Here is a 16,482-nt window from a genome sequence, read left to right on the forward strand (position 1 = left end):
TCCCTCGAGCCTCTGCTGCCCTAGGCAGTTTCCACAGAAAGTGGCTCGACCTTCGCCTAGGAGGTTCCCTGTCGCCGTGGGTGGTTCCTAAGGCGTCAGCCCTATGTATGGTCTCTGGGGGCAGTTGTTTTTCTGTTATTTAGGCGTTGGAATGCAACCCATCGCCCATCATCCTGTTCAGTATTATCGCATACTTAAAAACGGAATGGAGAATAATATCCAACAAGGAAAACATAAGTTGGGGTGTTGTGCTGACTGACTGCTCTCTTCTCCTATTGGCTGTAATTTGGTGGGTAGATATTTTTAGTCCTGGCATCCACATTTAAGGAACTGATAGACGTATATAAAATATATACTAGGCACAACCAGGTATGCTATAAGGGCCCTGGACGTGCAGCCCCAGTAGTGTCCCCAAGGGGCCCCACTGCTCCTGGAGATTCCAGCGCCCCTCTTGTCCCTGGGAGTGTCTCGAGTGGGTCCGCCTACCCAGGAGGGTCCCTGAGGCGCCTATCACCTGGAAAGGTACTGCAGCTCCACCGCGCCCTGGGAGGGGGTCCATAGTACTGTCGTCGCTTCACCGGAAGTGTTGCAGGGGCTGCCGCCCCTATGTGGGGTTTCCTGGGGCCCCACAATCCATCTGATGATTCCAGTGGGGGGCCTTGCGTCCATGGAGGTCAATGAGTCCCAGCCACCTTTGGAAGGGTTACCGATGCACCTGGAGGGTCCCAGGGGGCACCACCTTGTGGATAAGACCAAGGTCCCTGGCTGCCTCTGGGATGGGTCCATGGGGCCTCTGCTGCCCCTAGGCGGAGTCCCAAGTGGCTCCGGCCACTCCTGATTGCCTGTCGCACGTGGGTGGTTCTAAACTCGTCAGCCTGTATGGTCTTCTGGGGGCAGTTGTTTACTATTTATTTTAGGCGTTTGGAGATGCAGCTTCATCCGCCCATCATCACATTCCAGTATTGCTCTAGCATACTTAAAACGGAATGGAGAATAATATCCAACAAGGAAGAAGCTTATAAGTTGAAGGTGTTGTGTGACTGACTGCTCTCTTCTCCTGTGAAACATAATTTGGTGGGTAGATATTTTTAGTCCACCAATGCATTTAAGGAACTGATGAATGCATTATAAAATATGTGCCAAGGCGGTAGGTATGCTATAGGGCACTTAGAGTGCAGCCCCCCTGGAATGTCTTAAAGGGGCCCTCATCACCCCTAGAGTGGTCCCCAGGGCCCCCTCCGTCCTATAGGCGTCTTAGCGGGCGGGTCCATAGAGCACGGGAGATCCCTAGGGGACGCTGTCACACCTGGAAAGGAACTGCAGGCCTCACCGCCACTGGGAGATCGCCGTGCCCTCACTTGCTTCTGGGGAGGTGGCAGAGCCCTGCCGCCCCCTATGAGTTCCTGGGGTCCCCACCCAATCCCATGTGATGATTTCAGGGGCCTGCCGTCCCTGGGAGGTTGACGAGTCAAGTCGCCCTTGGAAGGGTCCCGATGCACCTGGGAGGGTCGCCAGGGGGACACCACGCTACTAATTGAGAACAGGTCACCAACTGCCTCTGGGATGGGTCCATGGGGCCTCTGCTGCCGCCAGGTGGGTCCCAATGGCCCCAGCCACTACTTAGATGTTCCTGCCGCACCTTAGGTTCTGACGCCAGCCCTGTATGGTCTCTGGGGAACTTGTTTTTGTGTTGTTTATAACGCTGGGAATCACTTCATCGCCCATCTCATCACATTCCAGTATTATCGCATACTTAAAAAACGGAATGAGAGAATAATATCCAACAGGAAAACATAAGTTTGAGGTGTTGTGCTGACTGACTGCTCTCTCCTATTGGCTGTAATTTGGTGGGTAGATATTTTGGTCACAATCACATTTAAGAACTGATGGACATTATAAGAAAATATATGCCTAGGCACAACAGGTATGCTATAGGGCCCCTGGGCGTGCAGCCTGTAGTGTCCCCAAGGGCCCCACTGCTCCTGGGAGGGTCCCAGGGCCCCCTCTCGTCCCTGGGAGTGTCTCAGTGGGTCCCGCCTACCTAGGAGGGTCCCTAGGGGCGCTGTCACACCTGGAAAATTACTGCGGGCCTCCACGCCCCTGGGAGGTCCTTGAGCACAATCGTCGCTTCTACCGGAGGTGTTGCAGGGGGCCCTGCCACCGCCCTATGAGTTTCCTGGGGCCCCGCAATCCATGCGATGATTCCAGTGGGGAGCCGCCGTCCATGGGAGGGTCCCAGCTGAGTCCCAGCCACCTTTGGAAGGTCTCGCGCACCTGGAGAGGTCTGGGGGGCCTACACCTTATCTATGGATAAGACCAAGGTCCTAGCTGCCTCTGGAGGCCAGGTCCCTCGGGCCTCTGCTGCCTAGGCAGTTCCCAAGTGGCTCGGCCACTTCTAGGAGGCCGTGGAGGTGGTTCCCTAGAGCGTCAGCCTGTATATGTCTCTGGGGGCAGTTGTTTTCTGTTATTTAGGAAGGCGTTGGGGAATCGCTTCCATCGCCCATCATCACATTTCAGTATTATCGCATGCTTAAAAACGGAATGGAGAATAATATCCAACAGGAAAACATAAGTTGGGGTGTTGTGCTGACTGACTGCTCTCTTCTCCTGGCTGTAATTTGGTGGGTAAAGATATTTTAGTCCACCAATCACATTCAAGAACTTGATGAACGTATAAAATATATACCTAGAGCATCAGGTATGCTATAGGGCCCTGGACGTGCAGCCCCAGTAGTGTCCCAAGGGCCCCACTGCTCCTGGAGGGTTCAAGCGCCCCTCTTGTCCTAAGGAGTGTCTCAGTGGGTCGCCTACTGGGAGGGTCCCTAGGGCGCTGTCACACCTGGAAGGTACTGCAGGACTCCACCGCCCCTGGGAGGGTCCTTAAAATACAATCGTCGCTTCTCGGAGGTGTTGCAGGGCCCTGCCCGCCGTATGAGGTTTCCTGGGGCCCCCGCAATCCATGCGATGATTCCAGTGGGGGCCGCCCGTCCACTGGGGTCCAATGAGTCCCAGCCACCTTTGGAAGGTTGCGATGCACCTGGGAGTTAGGGGCACCACCTTATCTGGATAAGACCCAAGGTCCTTCCTGCCTCTAGGTGGGTCCATGGGAGCCTCTGCTGCCCTAGGCGGGTCCCCAAGTAGCTCGGCCACTCTAGGAGGTTGCCTGTCGCACGTGGGTGGTTCCCTAAGAGCGTCAGCCCTGTATGGTCTCTGGGGCAGTTGTTTTCTGTTATTTAGAAGCGTTGGGAGATGCAACACATCGCCCGCATCACATTTCAGTATTATCATACTTAAAAACAGAATGGAGAATAATATCCCGCTGGGGAAAACATAAGTTGGGGTGTTGTGCTGACTGACTGCTCTCTTCTCCTATTAGCTGTAATTTGGTGGGTAGATATTTTAGTCCACCAATCACATTTAAGGAACTGATGGACGTATAAAATATATGCCAAGGCACGACCAGGTATGCTATAGGGCCCCTTGAAGTGCGGCCCCTGGAATGTCTGAGGCCCTCATCACCTAGAGTGGTCCCAGGAGCCCCCTCTCCGTCCCTAGAGCGTGTCTTAGCGGGTCCCACGCCGACCCTGGGAGGTCCCTAAGGGGCACTGTCACACCTGGAAAGGAACTGGGCCTCCCACCGCCACCTGGGAGGATCATAGTACCCTCACTTGCAGCTTCTGGGAGGTCAACAGGGGGCCTACGCCCCTATGAGGGTTCCTGGGGTCCCCACCAATCCATGTATGATGATTTCAGAGGCGCTGCTGCCGTCCTGGGAGGTCAATGAGTCCAAGTCGCCCTTGGAAGGGTCCCCGATGCACCTGGGAGGGTCGCAGGGGGCACCACCTTACCTGGGTGAACCAGGTCACCAGCTGCCTCTGGGATGATGGGTCCATGGGGCCTCTGCACCCTTAAGGTGGGTTCCAGCTGGCCCCAGCCACTACTTGGATGTTCCTGCCGCACCTTGGGAGGGGTTCACGAGAGCGCCAGCCCTGTATAGTCTCTGGGGAACTTGTTTGTGTTATTTATAACGCTGGGAGATACAACTACATCGCCCATCCATCCCACATTTCAGTATTATAGCATACTTAAAAACGGAATGGAGAATAATATCCAACAGGAAAACATAAGTTGGGGTGTTGTGTGCTGTTGACTATACTCTTCTCCTGTGGCTGTAATTTGGTGGGTAGGCTCTTTTAGTCACCAATCACATTCTAAGGAACTGATGGACGTATAAAATATATACCAAGGCACAACAAGGTATGCTATAGGGCCCCTGGACGTGCAGCCCCTGTAGTGTCCCAAGGAGCCCCACTGCTCCTGGAGGGTCTCAGGGCCCCCTCTCGTCCCTGGGAGTGTCTCAGTGGGTCCCGCCTACCCTAGGAGGGTCCCTAGGGGCGCTGTCACACCTGGAAAGGTACTGCGGGCCTCCACCGCCCCTGGGAGGGTCCTTAGTACAATCGTCGCTTCTCGGAGATGTTGCAGGGGCCCTGCCGCCCCTATGAGGTTTCCTGGGGCCCCCGCAATCCATGCGATGATTCCAGTGGGGGCCGCCGTCCATGGGAGGGTCCAATGAGTCCCAGCCACCTTTGGAAGGGTCACCGACGCACTTGGAGGGTCCCAGGGGGCACCACCTTATCTGGATAAGACCAAGGTCCCTGGCTGCCTCTGGGTGGGTCCCTCGGGCCTCTACTGCCCCTAGGCGGGTCCCAAGTGGCTCCGGCCACTTCTAGGAGGTTCCCTGTCGCACGTGGGTGGTTCCCTAAGAGCGTCAGCCCTGTATGGTCTCTGGGGGCAGTTGTTTTTCTGTTATTTAGAGCGTTGGGAGATGCAACTACATCGCCCATCATCACATTTCCAGTATTATCGCATACTTAAAAAAGGAATGGAGAATAATATCCAACAGGAAAACATAAGTTGGGGTGTTGTGCTGACTGACTGCTCTCTTCTCCTATTGGCTGAAATTTGGTGGGTAGATATTTTAGTCCACCAATCACATTTAAGGAACTGATGGACATATAAAATATGTACCAAGGCACGACCAGGTATGCTATAGGGCCCCTTGAAGTGCGGCCCCTGATATGTCCCAAGGGCCCTCATCACCCCTAGGTGGTCCCAGGGCCCCCTCCCGTCCCTAGGCGTGTCTTAGCGGGTCCCGCCGACCCTGGGAGGGTCCCTAGGGGCGCTGTCACACCTGGAAAGGAACTGCGGGCCTCCACCGCCACTGGGAGTATCCTTAGTACCCTCGCCGCTTCTGGGAGGGTTGAAGGGGCCCTGCCGCCCCTATGAGGGTTCCTGGGGTCCCCGCAATCCATGTGATTATTTCAGGGGGCGCTGCCGTCCCTGGGAGGGTCCAATGAGTCCAAGCCGCCCTTGGAAGGGTCCCCGATGCACCTGGGAGGGTCGCAGGGGGCACCACCTTACCTGGGTGAGAACCAGGTCACCAGCTGCCTCTGAGATGGGTCCATGGGGCCTCTGCTGCCCTTGGCTGGGTCCCAATGGCCCCAGCCACTACTTGGATGTTCCCTGCCGCACCTTGGAGGTTCCCTGAGAGCGCCAGCCCTGTATGGTCTCTGGGGGAACTTGTTTTTGTGTTATTTATAACGCTGGGAGATGCAACTACATCGCCCATCATCACATTTCCAGTATTATCGCATACTTAAAAACGGAATGGAGAATAATATCCAATAGGAAAACATAAGTTGGGGTGTTGTGCTGACTGACTGCTCTCTTCTCCTATTGGCTGTAATTTGGTGGGTAGATATTTTAGTCCACCAATCACATTTAAGGAACTGATGGACGTATAAAATATATACCTAGGCACAACAAGGTATGCTATAGGGCCCCTGGACGTGCAGCCCCTGTAGTGTCCCAAGGAGCCCCACTGCTCCTGGAGGGTCCCAGGGCCCCCTCTCGTCCCTGGGAGTGTCTCAGTGGGTCCCGCCTACCCTAGGAGGGTCCCTAGGGGCGCTGTCACACCTGGAAAGGTACTGCGGGCCTCCACCGCCCCTGGGAGGGTCCTTAGTACAATCGTCGCTTCTCGGAGGTGTTGCAGGGGCCCTGCCGCCCCTATGAGGTTTCCTGGGGCCCCCGCAATCCATGCGATGATTCCAGTGGGGGCCGCCGTCCATGGGAGGGTCCAATGAGTCCCAGCCACCTTTGGAAGGGTCACCGACGCACCTGGAGGGTCCCAGGGGGCACCACCTTATCTGGATAAGACCAAGGTCCCTGGCTGCCTCTGGGTGGGTCCCTCGGGCCTCTGCTGCCCCTAGGCGGGTCCCAAGTGGCTCCGGCCACTCCTAGGAGGTTCCCTGTCGCACGTGGGTGGTTCCCTAAGAGCGTCAGCCCTGTATGGTCTCTGGGGGCAGTTGTTTTTCTGTTATTTAGAGCGTTGGGAGATGCAACTACATCGCCCATCATCACATTTCCAGTATTATCGCATACTTAAAAACGGAATGGAGAATAATATCCAACAGGAAAACATAAGTTGGGGTGTTGTGCTGACTGACTGCTCTCTTCTCCTATTGGCTGTAATTTGGTGGGTAGATATTTTAGTCCACCAATCACATTTAAGGAACTGATGGACGTATAAAATATGTACCAAGGCACGACCAGGTATGCTATAGGGCCCCTTGAAGTGCGGCCCCTGGAATGTCCCAAGGGCCCTCACCACCCCTAGGTGGTCCCAGGGCCCCCTCCCGTCCCTAGGCGTGTCTTAGCGGGTCCCGCCGACCCTGGGAGGGTCCCTAGGGGCGCGGTCACACCTGGAAAGGTACTGTGGGCCTCCACCGCCCCTGGGAGTATCCTTAGTACCCTCGCCGCTTCTGGGAGGGTTGCAGGGGCCCTGCCGCCCCTATGAGGGTTCCTGGGGTCCCCGCAATCCATGTGATGATTTCAGGGGGCGCTGCCGTCCCTGGGAGGGTCCAATGAGTCCAAGCCGCCCTTGGAAGGGTCCCCGATGCACCTGGGAGGGTCGCAGGGGGCACCACCTTACCTGGGTGAGAACCAGGTCACCAGCTGCCTCTGGGATGGGTCCATGGGGCCTCTGCTGCCCCTAGGTGGGTCCCAATGGCCCCAGCCACTACTTGGATGTTCCCTGCCGCACCTTGGAGGTTCCCTGAGAGCGCCAGCCCTGTATGGTCTCTGGGGGCAGTTGTTTTTCTGTTATTTAGAGCGTTGGGAGATGCAACTACATCGCCCATCATCACATTTCCAGTATTATCGCATACTTAAAAACGGAATGGAGAATAATATCCAACAGGAAAACATAAGTTGGGGTGTTGTGCTGACTGACTGCTCTCTTCTCCTATTGGCTGTAATTTGGTGGGTAGATATTTTAGTCCACCAATCACATTTAAGGAACTGATGGACGTATAAAATATATACCTAGGCACAACCAGGTATGCTATAGGGCCCTTGGACGTGCAGCCCCTGTAGTGTCCCAAGGGGCCCCACTGCTCCTGGAGGGTCCCAGGGCCCCCTCTCGTCCCTGGGAGTGTCTCAGTGGGTCCCGCCTACCCTAGGAGGGTCCCTAGGGGCGCTGTCACACCTGGAAAGGTACTGCGGGCCTCCACCGCCCCTGGGAGGGTCCTTAGTACAATCGTCGCTTCTCGGAGGTGTTGCAGGGGCCCTGCCGCCCCTATGAGGTTTCCTGGGGCCCCCGCAATCCATGCGATGATTCCAGTGGGGGCCGCCGTCCATGGGAGGGTCCAATGAGTCCCAGCCACCTTTGGAAGGGTCACCGACGCACCTGGAGGGTCCCAGGGGGCACCACCTTATCTGGATAAGACCAAGGTCCCTGGCTGCCTCTGGGTGGGTCCCTCGGGCCTCTGCTGCCCCTAGGCGGTTCCCAAGTGGCTCCGGCCACTTCTAGGAGGTTCCCTGTCGCACGTGGGTGGTTCCCTAAGAGCGTCAGCCCTGTATGGTCTCTGGGGCAGTTGTTTTTCTGTTTTTTAGAGCGTTGGGAGATGCAACTTCATCGCCCATCATCACATTTCCAGTATTATCGCATACTTAAAAACGGAATGGAGAATAATATCCAACAGGAAAACATAAGTTGGGGTGTTGTGCTGACTGACTGCTCTCTTCTCCTATTGGCTGAAATTTGGTGGGTAGATATTTTAGTCCACCAATCACATTTAAGGAACTGATGGACATATAAAATATGTACCAAGGCACGACCAGGTATACTATAGGGCCCCTTGAAGTGCGGCCCCTGATATGTCCCAAGGGCCCTCATCACCCCTAGGTGGTCCCAGGGCCCCCTCCCGTCCCTAGGCGTGTCTTCGCGGGTCCCGCCGACCCTGGGAGGGTTCCCTAGGGGCGCTGTCACACCTGGAAAGGAACTGCGGGCCTCCACCCCCACTGGGAGGATCCTTAGTACCCTCGCCGCTTCTGGGAGGGTAGCAGGGGCCCTGCCGCCCCTATGATTGTTCCTAGGGTCCCCGCAATCCATGTGATGATTTCAGGGGGCGCTGCCGTCCCTAGGAGGGTCCAATGAGTCCAAGCCGCCCTTGGAAGGGTCCCCGATGCACCTGGGAGGGTCGCAGGGGGCACCACCTTACCTGGGTGAGAACCAGGTCACCAGCTGCCTCTGGGATGGGTCCATGGGGCCTCTGCTGCCCCTGGGTGGGTCCCAATGGCCCCAGCCACTACTTGGATGTTCCCTGCCGCACGTTGGAGGTTCCCTGAGAGCGCCTGCCCTGTATGGTCTCTGGGGGCAGTTGTTTTTGTGTTATTTATAATGCTGGGAGATGCAACTACATCGCCATTATCACATTTCCAGTATTATAGCATCCTTAACAACGGAATGGAGAATGATATCCAACAGGAAAACATAAGTTGGGGTGTTGTGCTGACTGACTGCTCTCTTTTCCTATTGGCTGTAATTTGGTGGGTAGATATTTTAGTCCACCAATCACATTTAAGGACCTGATGGACGTATAAAATATATACCTAGGCACAACCAGGTATGCTACAGGGTCCCTGGACATGCAGCCCCTGTAGTGTCCCAAGGGGCCCCACTGCTCCTGGAGGGTCCCAGGGCCCCCTCCCGTCCCTGGGAGTGTCTCAGTGGGTCCCGCATACCCTAGGAGGGTCCCAAGCGGCGCTGTCACACCTGGAAAGGTACTGCGGGCCTCCACCACCCCTGCGAGGGTCCTTAGTACAATCGTCGCTTCTCGGAGGGTTGCAGAGGCCCTGCCGCCCCTATGAGGGTTCCTGGGGCCCCCCGCAATCCATGCAATGATTCTAGGGGGGGCCGACGTCCATGGGAGGGTCCAATGAGTCCCAGCCGCCTTTGGAAGGGTCACCGACGCACCTGGAGGGTCCCAGGGGGAACCACCTTATCTGGATAGGATCCACGTTCCTGGCTGCCTCTGGGTGGGTCCCTCGGGCCTCTGCTGCCCCTAGGCGGTTCCCAAGTGGCTCCGGCCACTTCTAGGAGGTTCCCTGTCGCACGTGGGTGGTTCCCTAAGAGCGTCAGCCCTGTATGGTCTCTGGGGGCAGTTGTTTTTCTGTTATTTAGAGCGTTGGGAGATGCAACTACATCGCCCATCATCACATTTCCAGTATTATCGCATACTTAAAAACGGAATGGAGAATAATATCCAACAGGAAAACATAAGTTGGGGTGTTGTGCTGACTGACTGCTCTCTTCTCCTATTGGCTGTAATTTGGTGGGTAGATATTTTAGTCCACCAATCACATTTAAGGAACTGATGGACGTATAAAATATATACCTAGGCACAACCAGGTATGCTATAGGGCCCCTTGAAGTGCGGCCCCTGGAATGTCCCAAGGGCCCTCACCACCCCTAGGTGGTCCCAGGGCCCCCTCCCGTCCCTAGGCGTGTCTTAGCGGGTCCCGCCGACCCTGGGAGGGTTCCCTAGGGGCGCTGTCACACCTGGAAAGGTACTGCGGGCCTCCACCGCCCCTGGGAGTATCCTTAGTACCCTCGCCGCTTCTGGGAGGGTTGCAGGGGCCCTGCCGCCCCTATGAGGGTTCCTGGGGCCCCCGCAATCCATGTGATGATTTCAGGGGGCGCTGCCGTCCCTGGGAGGGTCCAATGAGTCCAAGCCGCCCTTGGAAGGGTCCCCGATGCACCTGGGAGGGTCGCAGGGGGCACCACCTTACCTGGGTGAGAACCAGGTCACCAGCTGCCTCTGGGATGCGTCCATGGGGCCTCTGCTGCCCTTGGGTGGGTCCCAATGGCCCCAGCCACTACTTGGATGTTCCCTGCCGCACCTTGGAGGTTCCCTGAGAGCGCCAGCCCTGTATGGTCTCTGGGGGAACTTGTTTTTGTGTTATTTATAACGCTGGGAGATGCAACTACATCGCCCATCATCACATTTCCAGTATTATCGCATACTTAAAAACGGAATGGAGAATAATATCCAACAGGAAAACATAAGTTGGGGTGTTGTGCTGACTGACTGCTCTCTTCTCCTATTGGCTGTAATTTGGTGGGTAGATATTTTAGTCCACCAATCACATTTAAGGAACTGATGGACGTATAAAATATATACCAAGGCACAACAAGGTATGCTATAGGGCCCCTGGACGTGCAGCCCCTGTAGTGTCCCAAGGAGCCCCACTGCTCCTGGAGGGTCTCAGGGCCCCCTCTCGTCCCTGGGAGTGTCTCAGTGGGTCCCGCCTACCCTAGGAGGGTCCCTAGGGGCGCTGTCACACCTGGAAAGGTACTGCGGGCCTCCACCGCCCCTGGGAGGGTCCTTACTACAATCGTCGCTTCTCGGAGATGTTGCAGGGGCCCTGCCGCCCCTATGAGGTTTCCTGGGGCCCCCGCAATCCATGCGATGATTCCAGTGGGGGCCGCCGTCCATGGGAGGGTCCAATGAGTCCCAGCCACCTTTGGAAGGGTCACCGACGCACTTGGAGGGTCCCAGGGGGCACCACCTTATCTGGATAAGACCAAGGTCCCTGGCTGCCTCTGGGTGGGTCCCTCGGGCCTCTACTGCCCCTAGGCGGGTCCCAAGTGGCTCCGGCCACTTCTAGGAGGTTCCCTGTCGCACGTGGGTGGTTCCCTAAGAGCGTCAGCCCTGTATGGTCTCTGGGGGCAGTTGTTTTTCTGTTATTTAGAGCGTTGGGAGATGCAACTACATCGCCCATCATCACATTTCCAGTATTATCGCATACTTAAAAACGGAATGGAGAATAATATCCAACAGGAAAACATAAGTTGGGGTGTTGTGCTGACTGACTGCTCTCTTCTCCTATTGGCTGTAATTTGGTGGGTAGATATTTTAGTCCACCAATCACATTTAAGGAACTGATGGACGTATAAAATATGTACCAAGGCACGACCAGGTATGCTATAGGGCCCCTTGAAGTGTGGCCCCTGGAATGTCCCAAGGGCCCTCATCACCCCTAGGTGGTCCCAGGGCCCCCTCCCGTCCCTAGGCGTGTCTTAGCGGGTCCCGCCGACCCTGGGAGGGTCCCTAGGGGCGCTGTCACACCTGGAAAGGAACTGCGGGCCTCCACTGCCACTGGGAGGATCCTTAGTACCCTCGCCGCTTCTGGGAGGGTAGCAGGGGCCCTGCCGCCCCTATGAGGGTTCCTGGGGTCCCCGCAATCCATGTGATGATTTCAGGGGGCGCTGCCGTCCCTGGGAGGGTCCAATGAGTCCAAGCCGCCTTTGGAAGGGTCACCGACAAACCTGGAGGGTCCCAGGGGGCACCACCTTATCTGGATAGGATCTACGTTCCTGGCTGCCTCTGGGTGGGTCCCTGGGGCCTCTACTGCCCCTGGGTGGGTCCCAAGTGGCCTCGGCCACTCCTAGGAGGTTCCCTGTCGCACGTGTGTGGTTCCCTAAGAGCGTCAGCCCTGTATGGTCTCTGGGGGCAGTTGTTTTTCTGTTATTTAGAGCGTTGGGAGATGCAACTACATCGCCCATCATCATATTTCCAGTATTATTGCATACTTAAAAACGGAATGGAGAATAATATCCAACAGGAAAACATAAGTTGGGGTGTTGTGCTGACTGACTGCTCTCTTCTCCTATTGGCTGTAATTTAGTGGGTAGATATTTTATTCCACCAATCACATTTAAGGAACTGATGGACGTATAAAATATGTACCAAGGCACGACCAGGTATGCTATAGGGCCCCTTGAAGTGTGGCCCCTGGAATGTCCCAAGGGCCCCCACTACCCCTAGGTGGTACCAGGGCCCCCTCCCGTCCCTAGCCGTGTCTTAGCGGGTCCCGCCGACCCTGGGAGGTTCCCTAGGGGCGCGGTCACACCTGGAAAGGTACTGTGGGCCTCCACCGCCCCTGGGAGTATCCTTAGTACCCTCGCCGTTTCTGGGAGGGTTGAAGGGGCCCTGCCGCCCCTATGAGGGTTCCTGGGGCCCCCGCAATCCATGTGATGATTTCAGGGGGCGCTGCCGTCCCTGGGAGGGTCCAATGAGTCCAAGCCGCCCTTGGAAGGGTCCCCGATGCACCTGGGAGGGTCGCAGGGGGCACCACCTTACCTGGGTGAGAACCAGGTCACCAGCTGCCTCTGGGATGGGTCCATGGGGCCTCTGCTGCCCTTGGGTGGGTCCCAATGGCCCCAGCCACTACTTGGATGTTCCCTGCCGCACCTTGGAGGTTCCCTGAGAGCGCCAGCCCTGTATGGTCTCTGGGGGAACTTGTTTTTGTGTTATTTATAACGCTGGGAGATGCAACTACATCGCCCATCATCACATTTCCAGTATTATCGCATACTTAAAAACGGAATGGAGAATAATATCCAACAGGAAAACATAAGTTGGGGTGTTGTGCTGACTGACTGCTCTCTTCTCCTATTGGCTGTAATTTGGTGGGTAGATATTTTAGTCCACCAATCACATTTAAGGAACTGATGGACGTATAAAATATATACCTAGGCACGACCAGGAGTGCTATAGGGCCCCTGGACGTGCAGCCCCTTTAGTGTCCCAAGGGGCCCCACTGCCCCTGGAGGGTCTCAGGGCTCACTGCCCTCCCTGTATGGGTCTCAGCGGGTCCCGCCTACCCTGGAAGGGTTCCTAGGGGTGTTGTCACACTTGGGAAGGCATCGCAGGCCTCCACTGCCCTTGGGAACGCCCTTAGTATCCTCGCCGCTTCTGGGAGGGTTCCTGGGGCTTCCTCTATCCATGAGAGGATTCCAGGGGGCGCCGCCGTCCCTGGGAGGGTCCAATGAGTCCCAGCCGCCCGTGGAAGGGGCCCCGACGCACCTGGGAGGGTCGCAGGGGGCACCACCGTACCTGGTTGAGACCCAGGTCACCAGCTGCCTCTTGGTGGGTCCCTGGGGCCTCTGCTGCCCCTGGGTGCGTCCCAAGGGCCCCGGCCACTTCTAGGAGGTTCCCTGCCGCACCTGGGAGGTTCCCTGAGAGTGCCAACCCTGTATGGTCTCTGGGGGCAGTTGTTTTTGTGTTATTTAGAGCGCTGGGAGATGCAACTACATCGCCCATCATCACATTTCCAGTATTATCGCATACTTAAAAACGGAATGCAGAATAATATCCAACAGGAAAACATAAGTTGGGGTGTTGTGCTGACTGGCTGCTCTTTTCTCCTATTGGCTGTAATTTGGTGAGTAGATATTTTAGTCCACCAATCACATTCAAGTAAGGAACTGATGGACGTATATAATATATAGCTAGGCACAACCAGGTATGCTATAGGGAGGAGGGATGTGGGTATGGAGGAGGGCTGAGGAGTGTGGGTCTGGAGAAGAGGAGGGGTGTGGGTATGGAGGAGGGCTGAGGAGTGTGGGTCTGGAGAAGAGGAGGGGTGTGGGTATGGAGGAGGGCTGAGGAGTGTGGGTCTGGAGGAGGGGTGTGGGTATGGAGAAGGGGTGTGGGTATGGAGGAGAGGAGGGTGGGTATGGAGGAGGGTGTGGGTATGGAGGAGGGGTGTGGGTATGGAGGGGATGTGGGATATCGAGGTGGGGTGTGGGTATGGAGGAGGGATGTGGGTATTTAGAAGGGGTGGTATGGAGGAAGAGTGTGGGTATGGAGGAGGGATGTGGAGGTGGGTATGGAGAGGGTGTGCGATGAAGGAAGAGTGTTGGTATGGAGGAGGGTGTGTGGGTATGGAGGAGGGGTGTGGAGTGTGGGTATGGAGGAGAGGTGTGGAGGAGTGTGGGAGTGTGGGTATGGAGGAGGGGTGGAGGTGGGTATGGAGGGAGGGTGTGGAGGTGGGTATGGAGGAGGGGTGGTGTGGGTATGGAGGGAGGGGTGTGGGTATGGAGGAGGGATGTGGAGTGTGGGTATGGAGGAGGGGTGGGTATGGAGGAAGAGTGTGGGTATGGAGGAGGGGTGTGGGTATGGAGGAAAAGTGTGGGATGGAGGAGGGATGTGGGTATGGAGGAGGGGTGTGGAGTGTGGGTATGGAGGAGAGGTGTGTGTATGGAGAAGGGATGTGGAGTGTGGGTATGGAGGAGGGTGTGGGTATGGAGGAAGAGTGTGGGTATGGAGAAGGCGTGTGGGTATGGAGAGAAGGGTGTGGGTATGGAGGAAAGGTGTGGGTATGGAGGATGGTTGTGGGTATGGAGGAAGTGTTGGTATGGAGGAGGGATGTGGAGTGTGGGTATGGAGGGTATGTGGGTATGGAGGGATGTGGGTATGGAGGGTGTGGGTATGAAGGAGGTGTGGGTATGGAGGGGTGTGGGTATGTAGGAAGTGTTAGTATGGAGGAGGGATGTGGGGTGTGGGTATGGAGGGTGTGTGGGTATAGAGGAGGGTGTGGGTATGGAGGGGGGTGTGGGTATGAAGAGGAGGGGTGTGGGTATGGAGGAGGGGTGTGGGTATGGAGAGGGGTGTGTGGGTATGGATGAGGGTGTGGGTATGGAGGAGGGATGTGGGTATGGTGGAGGGATGCGAGAGTGGAGAGCGTGGACGAGGGGTGTATATAGTATATATATTTATATAGTATACAATCTAAGATGAAAATTTTCTAACCTGAGTAACTGAACTCCAGTTAATTTTCAGAAATCATGTAATAGATATTAACAACTGTAATCTTGATTTTAGATCAAATAAATTATACTAAAAGAATAGTGCAACTGTGTATGGTACCTTGTAAATTGTTGTAATACAGTTAAGTGGTCAACTTTTTGTGACTATCCACTTAAAAAGTCCCGGCATTTAAATGGATTACACTTAAAAACTCAGGATAAAATTTATGGATTTAAAACTCCCGATGAAATCTACGGACTTTTAGCTTCAGCCTTTGACATTTCACCTTCCTGGCGTCATGCATGCACACAGGTGTCCCTGCGCCAGTCTCCCGCTTTGTTTTGTCCAGAGCAATGCGGTGTTGTGTTTACTTCTGCCTTTGTTGTTTCTCTTCGTGCATGTTGTGGTGAATCATTTGATCATTTTTGTAGCCATGAGTTCCCAACCCACACAGGGTGGTGCAGCCTTCAAAGGGAAGCACACTAGCTATTGTAAAATTGTAGAATTAGAAGTGATTAGATGAAAGAAGAGTGGGAGTGGCCAATCCATCCAGTGCTGTTTCTGCTTCATCATCCAACTAATTCTACATCCCCCCAACTCCCACCTCCATCAATCTAATCAAGCCAAACATCTCAACCTTTGAAGCTAAGAAAATAAAAATATTTTTTATGTTAAAATCATTTATTTTTAGAACATTACAATAAGTATTTTGTCTCAATGAACCACTGAAGTAAGTGTGCACCACCGAGTCGCTGACACCACCTACGTTGTCTTAACACACCAATGCCAATGAACTTTAAGGACGTTAGATAAGTTATAAAGTTAAATAATTTCTTAAAATAGTGCTATCAAATGTTTAACAAATATTTCTAAGGTAAATAATTGTTAAAAGATATCATATAAATTTTGTTGAGGGTTGTGTACTAAGTTGTGGTCCTAATTTGATCCATTTCCATTATTTCTTACAGGATTAATTATCCGCTTAAAAGTGATTCGTTATCAGAGGCGTTTTTCCGGTCTCAATTAACCACGGATAATAAGGACCACCTTAACAAGTTCTTAAGTAATTTACAGTTAAATGAAATCTACAACATCAATGTTTTACTGAGGAGTTGCAGTCCTGGTTTGAAATGTGAATACAGCGTCAACATTCCCAGAAGAACACTGCATGTGATTCCGGTGCATCACTGACAGATCTTCTGAAGCAGTGTGATGTTTCCTGATATTTGAGAAGCCCTACTGATCTTGACACTTCCAGCCTCCACTTGTTGAGTAGAGCGGTCATTTAGCACACTGAGACAATGTCAACTGAACACTTGTCTCGATTGTGCATGCAAGAGCATGCATCAATAGAAGGTGTTAGATAGAAATAATGCCTTCACTGAAGATGAGATTGATCGTTTTAGAGCTAAGTGCCGCCTGCAGTATTTATTTAACCATTGAAAGTACACTGCTTATGTTCTGAGCAAGTCTTCATCACGACAGACAGCTAGCATTGGTCATCCCTAGACTTTTAGGATCAATATAAAATTATTTATTTTTGTTA

At 54.4% G+C, this 16,482-nt stretch overlaps 2 protein-coding genes across 3 annotated transcripts in view; both read right to left on the bottom strand.

Moving 5' to 3' along the window:
* Positions 1-707: 707 nt before the first annotated feature.
* LOC121855890 (collagen alpha-1(I) chain-like) lies at positions 708-13,448 on the bottom strand (the record flags this gene model as incomplete). Its single annotated transcript, XM_042351058.1, has 17 exons — positions 13,242-13,448; positions 12,486-12,634; positions 11,664-11,849; positions 10,888-11,065; positions 10,132-10,280; positions 9,317-9,494; positions 8,562-8,710; positions 7,516-7,747; positions 6,992-7,140; positions 6,178-6,355; positions 5,422-5,570; positions 4,608-4,785; positions 3,849-3,960; positions 2,840-3,037; positions 2,072-2,274; positions 1,359-1,499; positions 708-887 (listed from the first exon to the last, which is right to left on the bottom strand). Coding segments are annotated over exons 1-17 (2,916 nt in total), but the record flags the coding sequence as incomplete, so codon positions are not given.
* Positions 13,449-15,598: 2,150 nt separating this feature from the next.
* LOC121855891 (alpha-ketoglutarate-dependent dioxygenase alkB homolog 4-like) overlaps positions 15,599-16,482 on the bottom strand; it is a 10,342-nt gene continuing 9,458 nt past the window's right edge. For both annotated transcript variants that reach the window (XM_042351059.1, XM_042351061.1), the window contains exon 5: positions 15,599-16,482. This exon is cut by the window's right edge and continues 1,173 nt beyond it. The gene's annotated coding sequence lies outside the window, so the exon portion shown is untranslated.

Source organism: Homarus americanus, unplaced genomic scaffold (genome assembly GCF_018991925.1).
Source record: "Homarus americanus isolate GMGI-L3 unplaced genomic scaffold, GMGI_Hamer_2.0 scaffold10373, whole genome shotgun sequence".
Classification (NCBI taxonomy): domain Eukaryota; kingdom Metazoa; phylum Arthropoda; class Malacostraca; order Decapoda; family Nephropidae; genus Homarus; species Homarus americanus.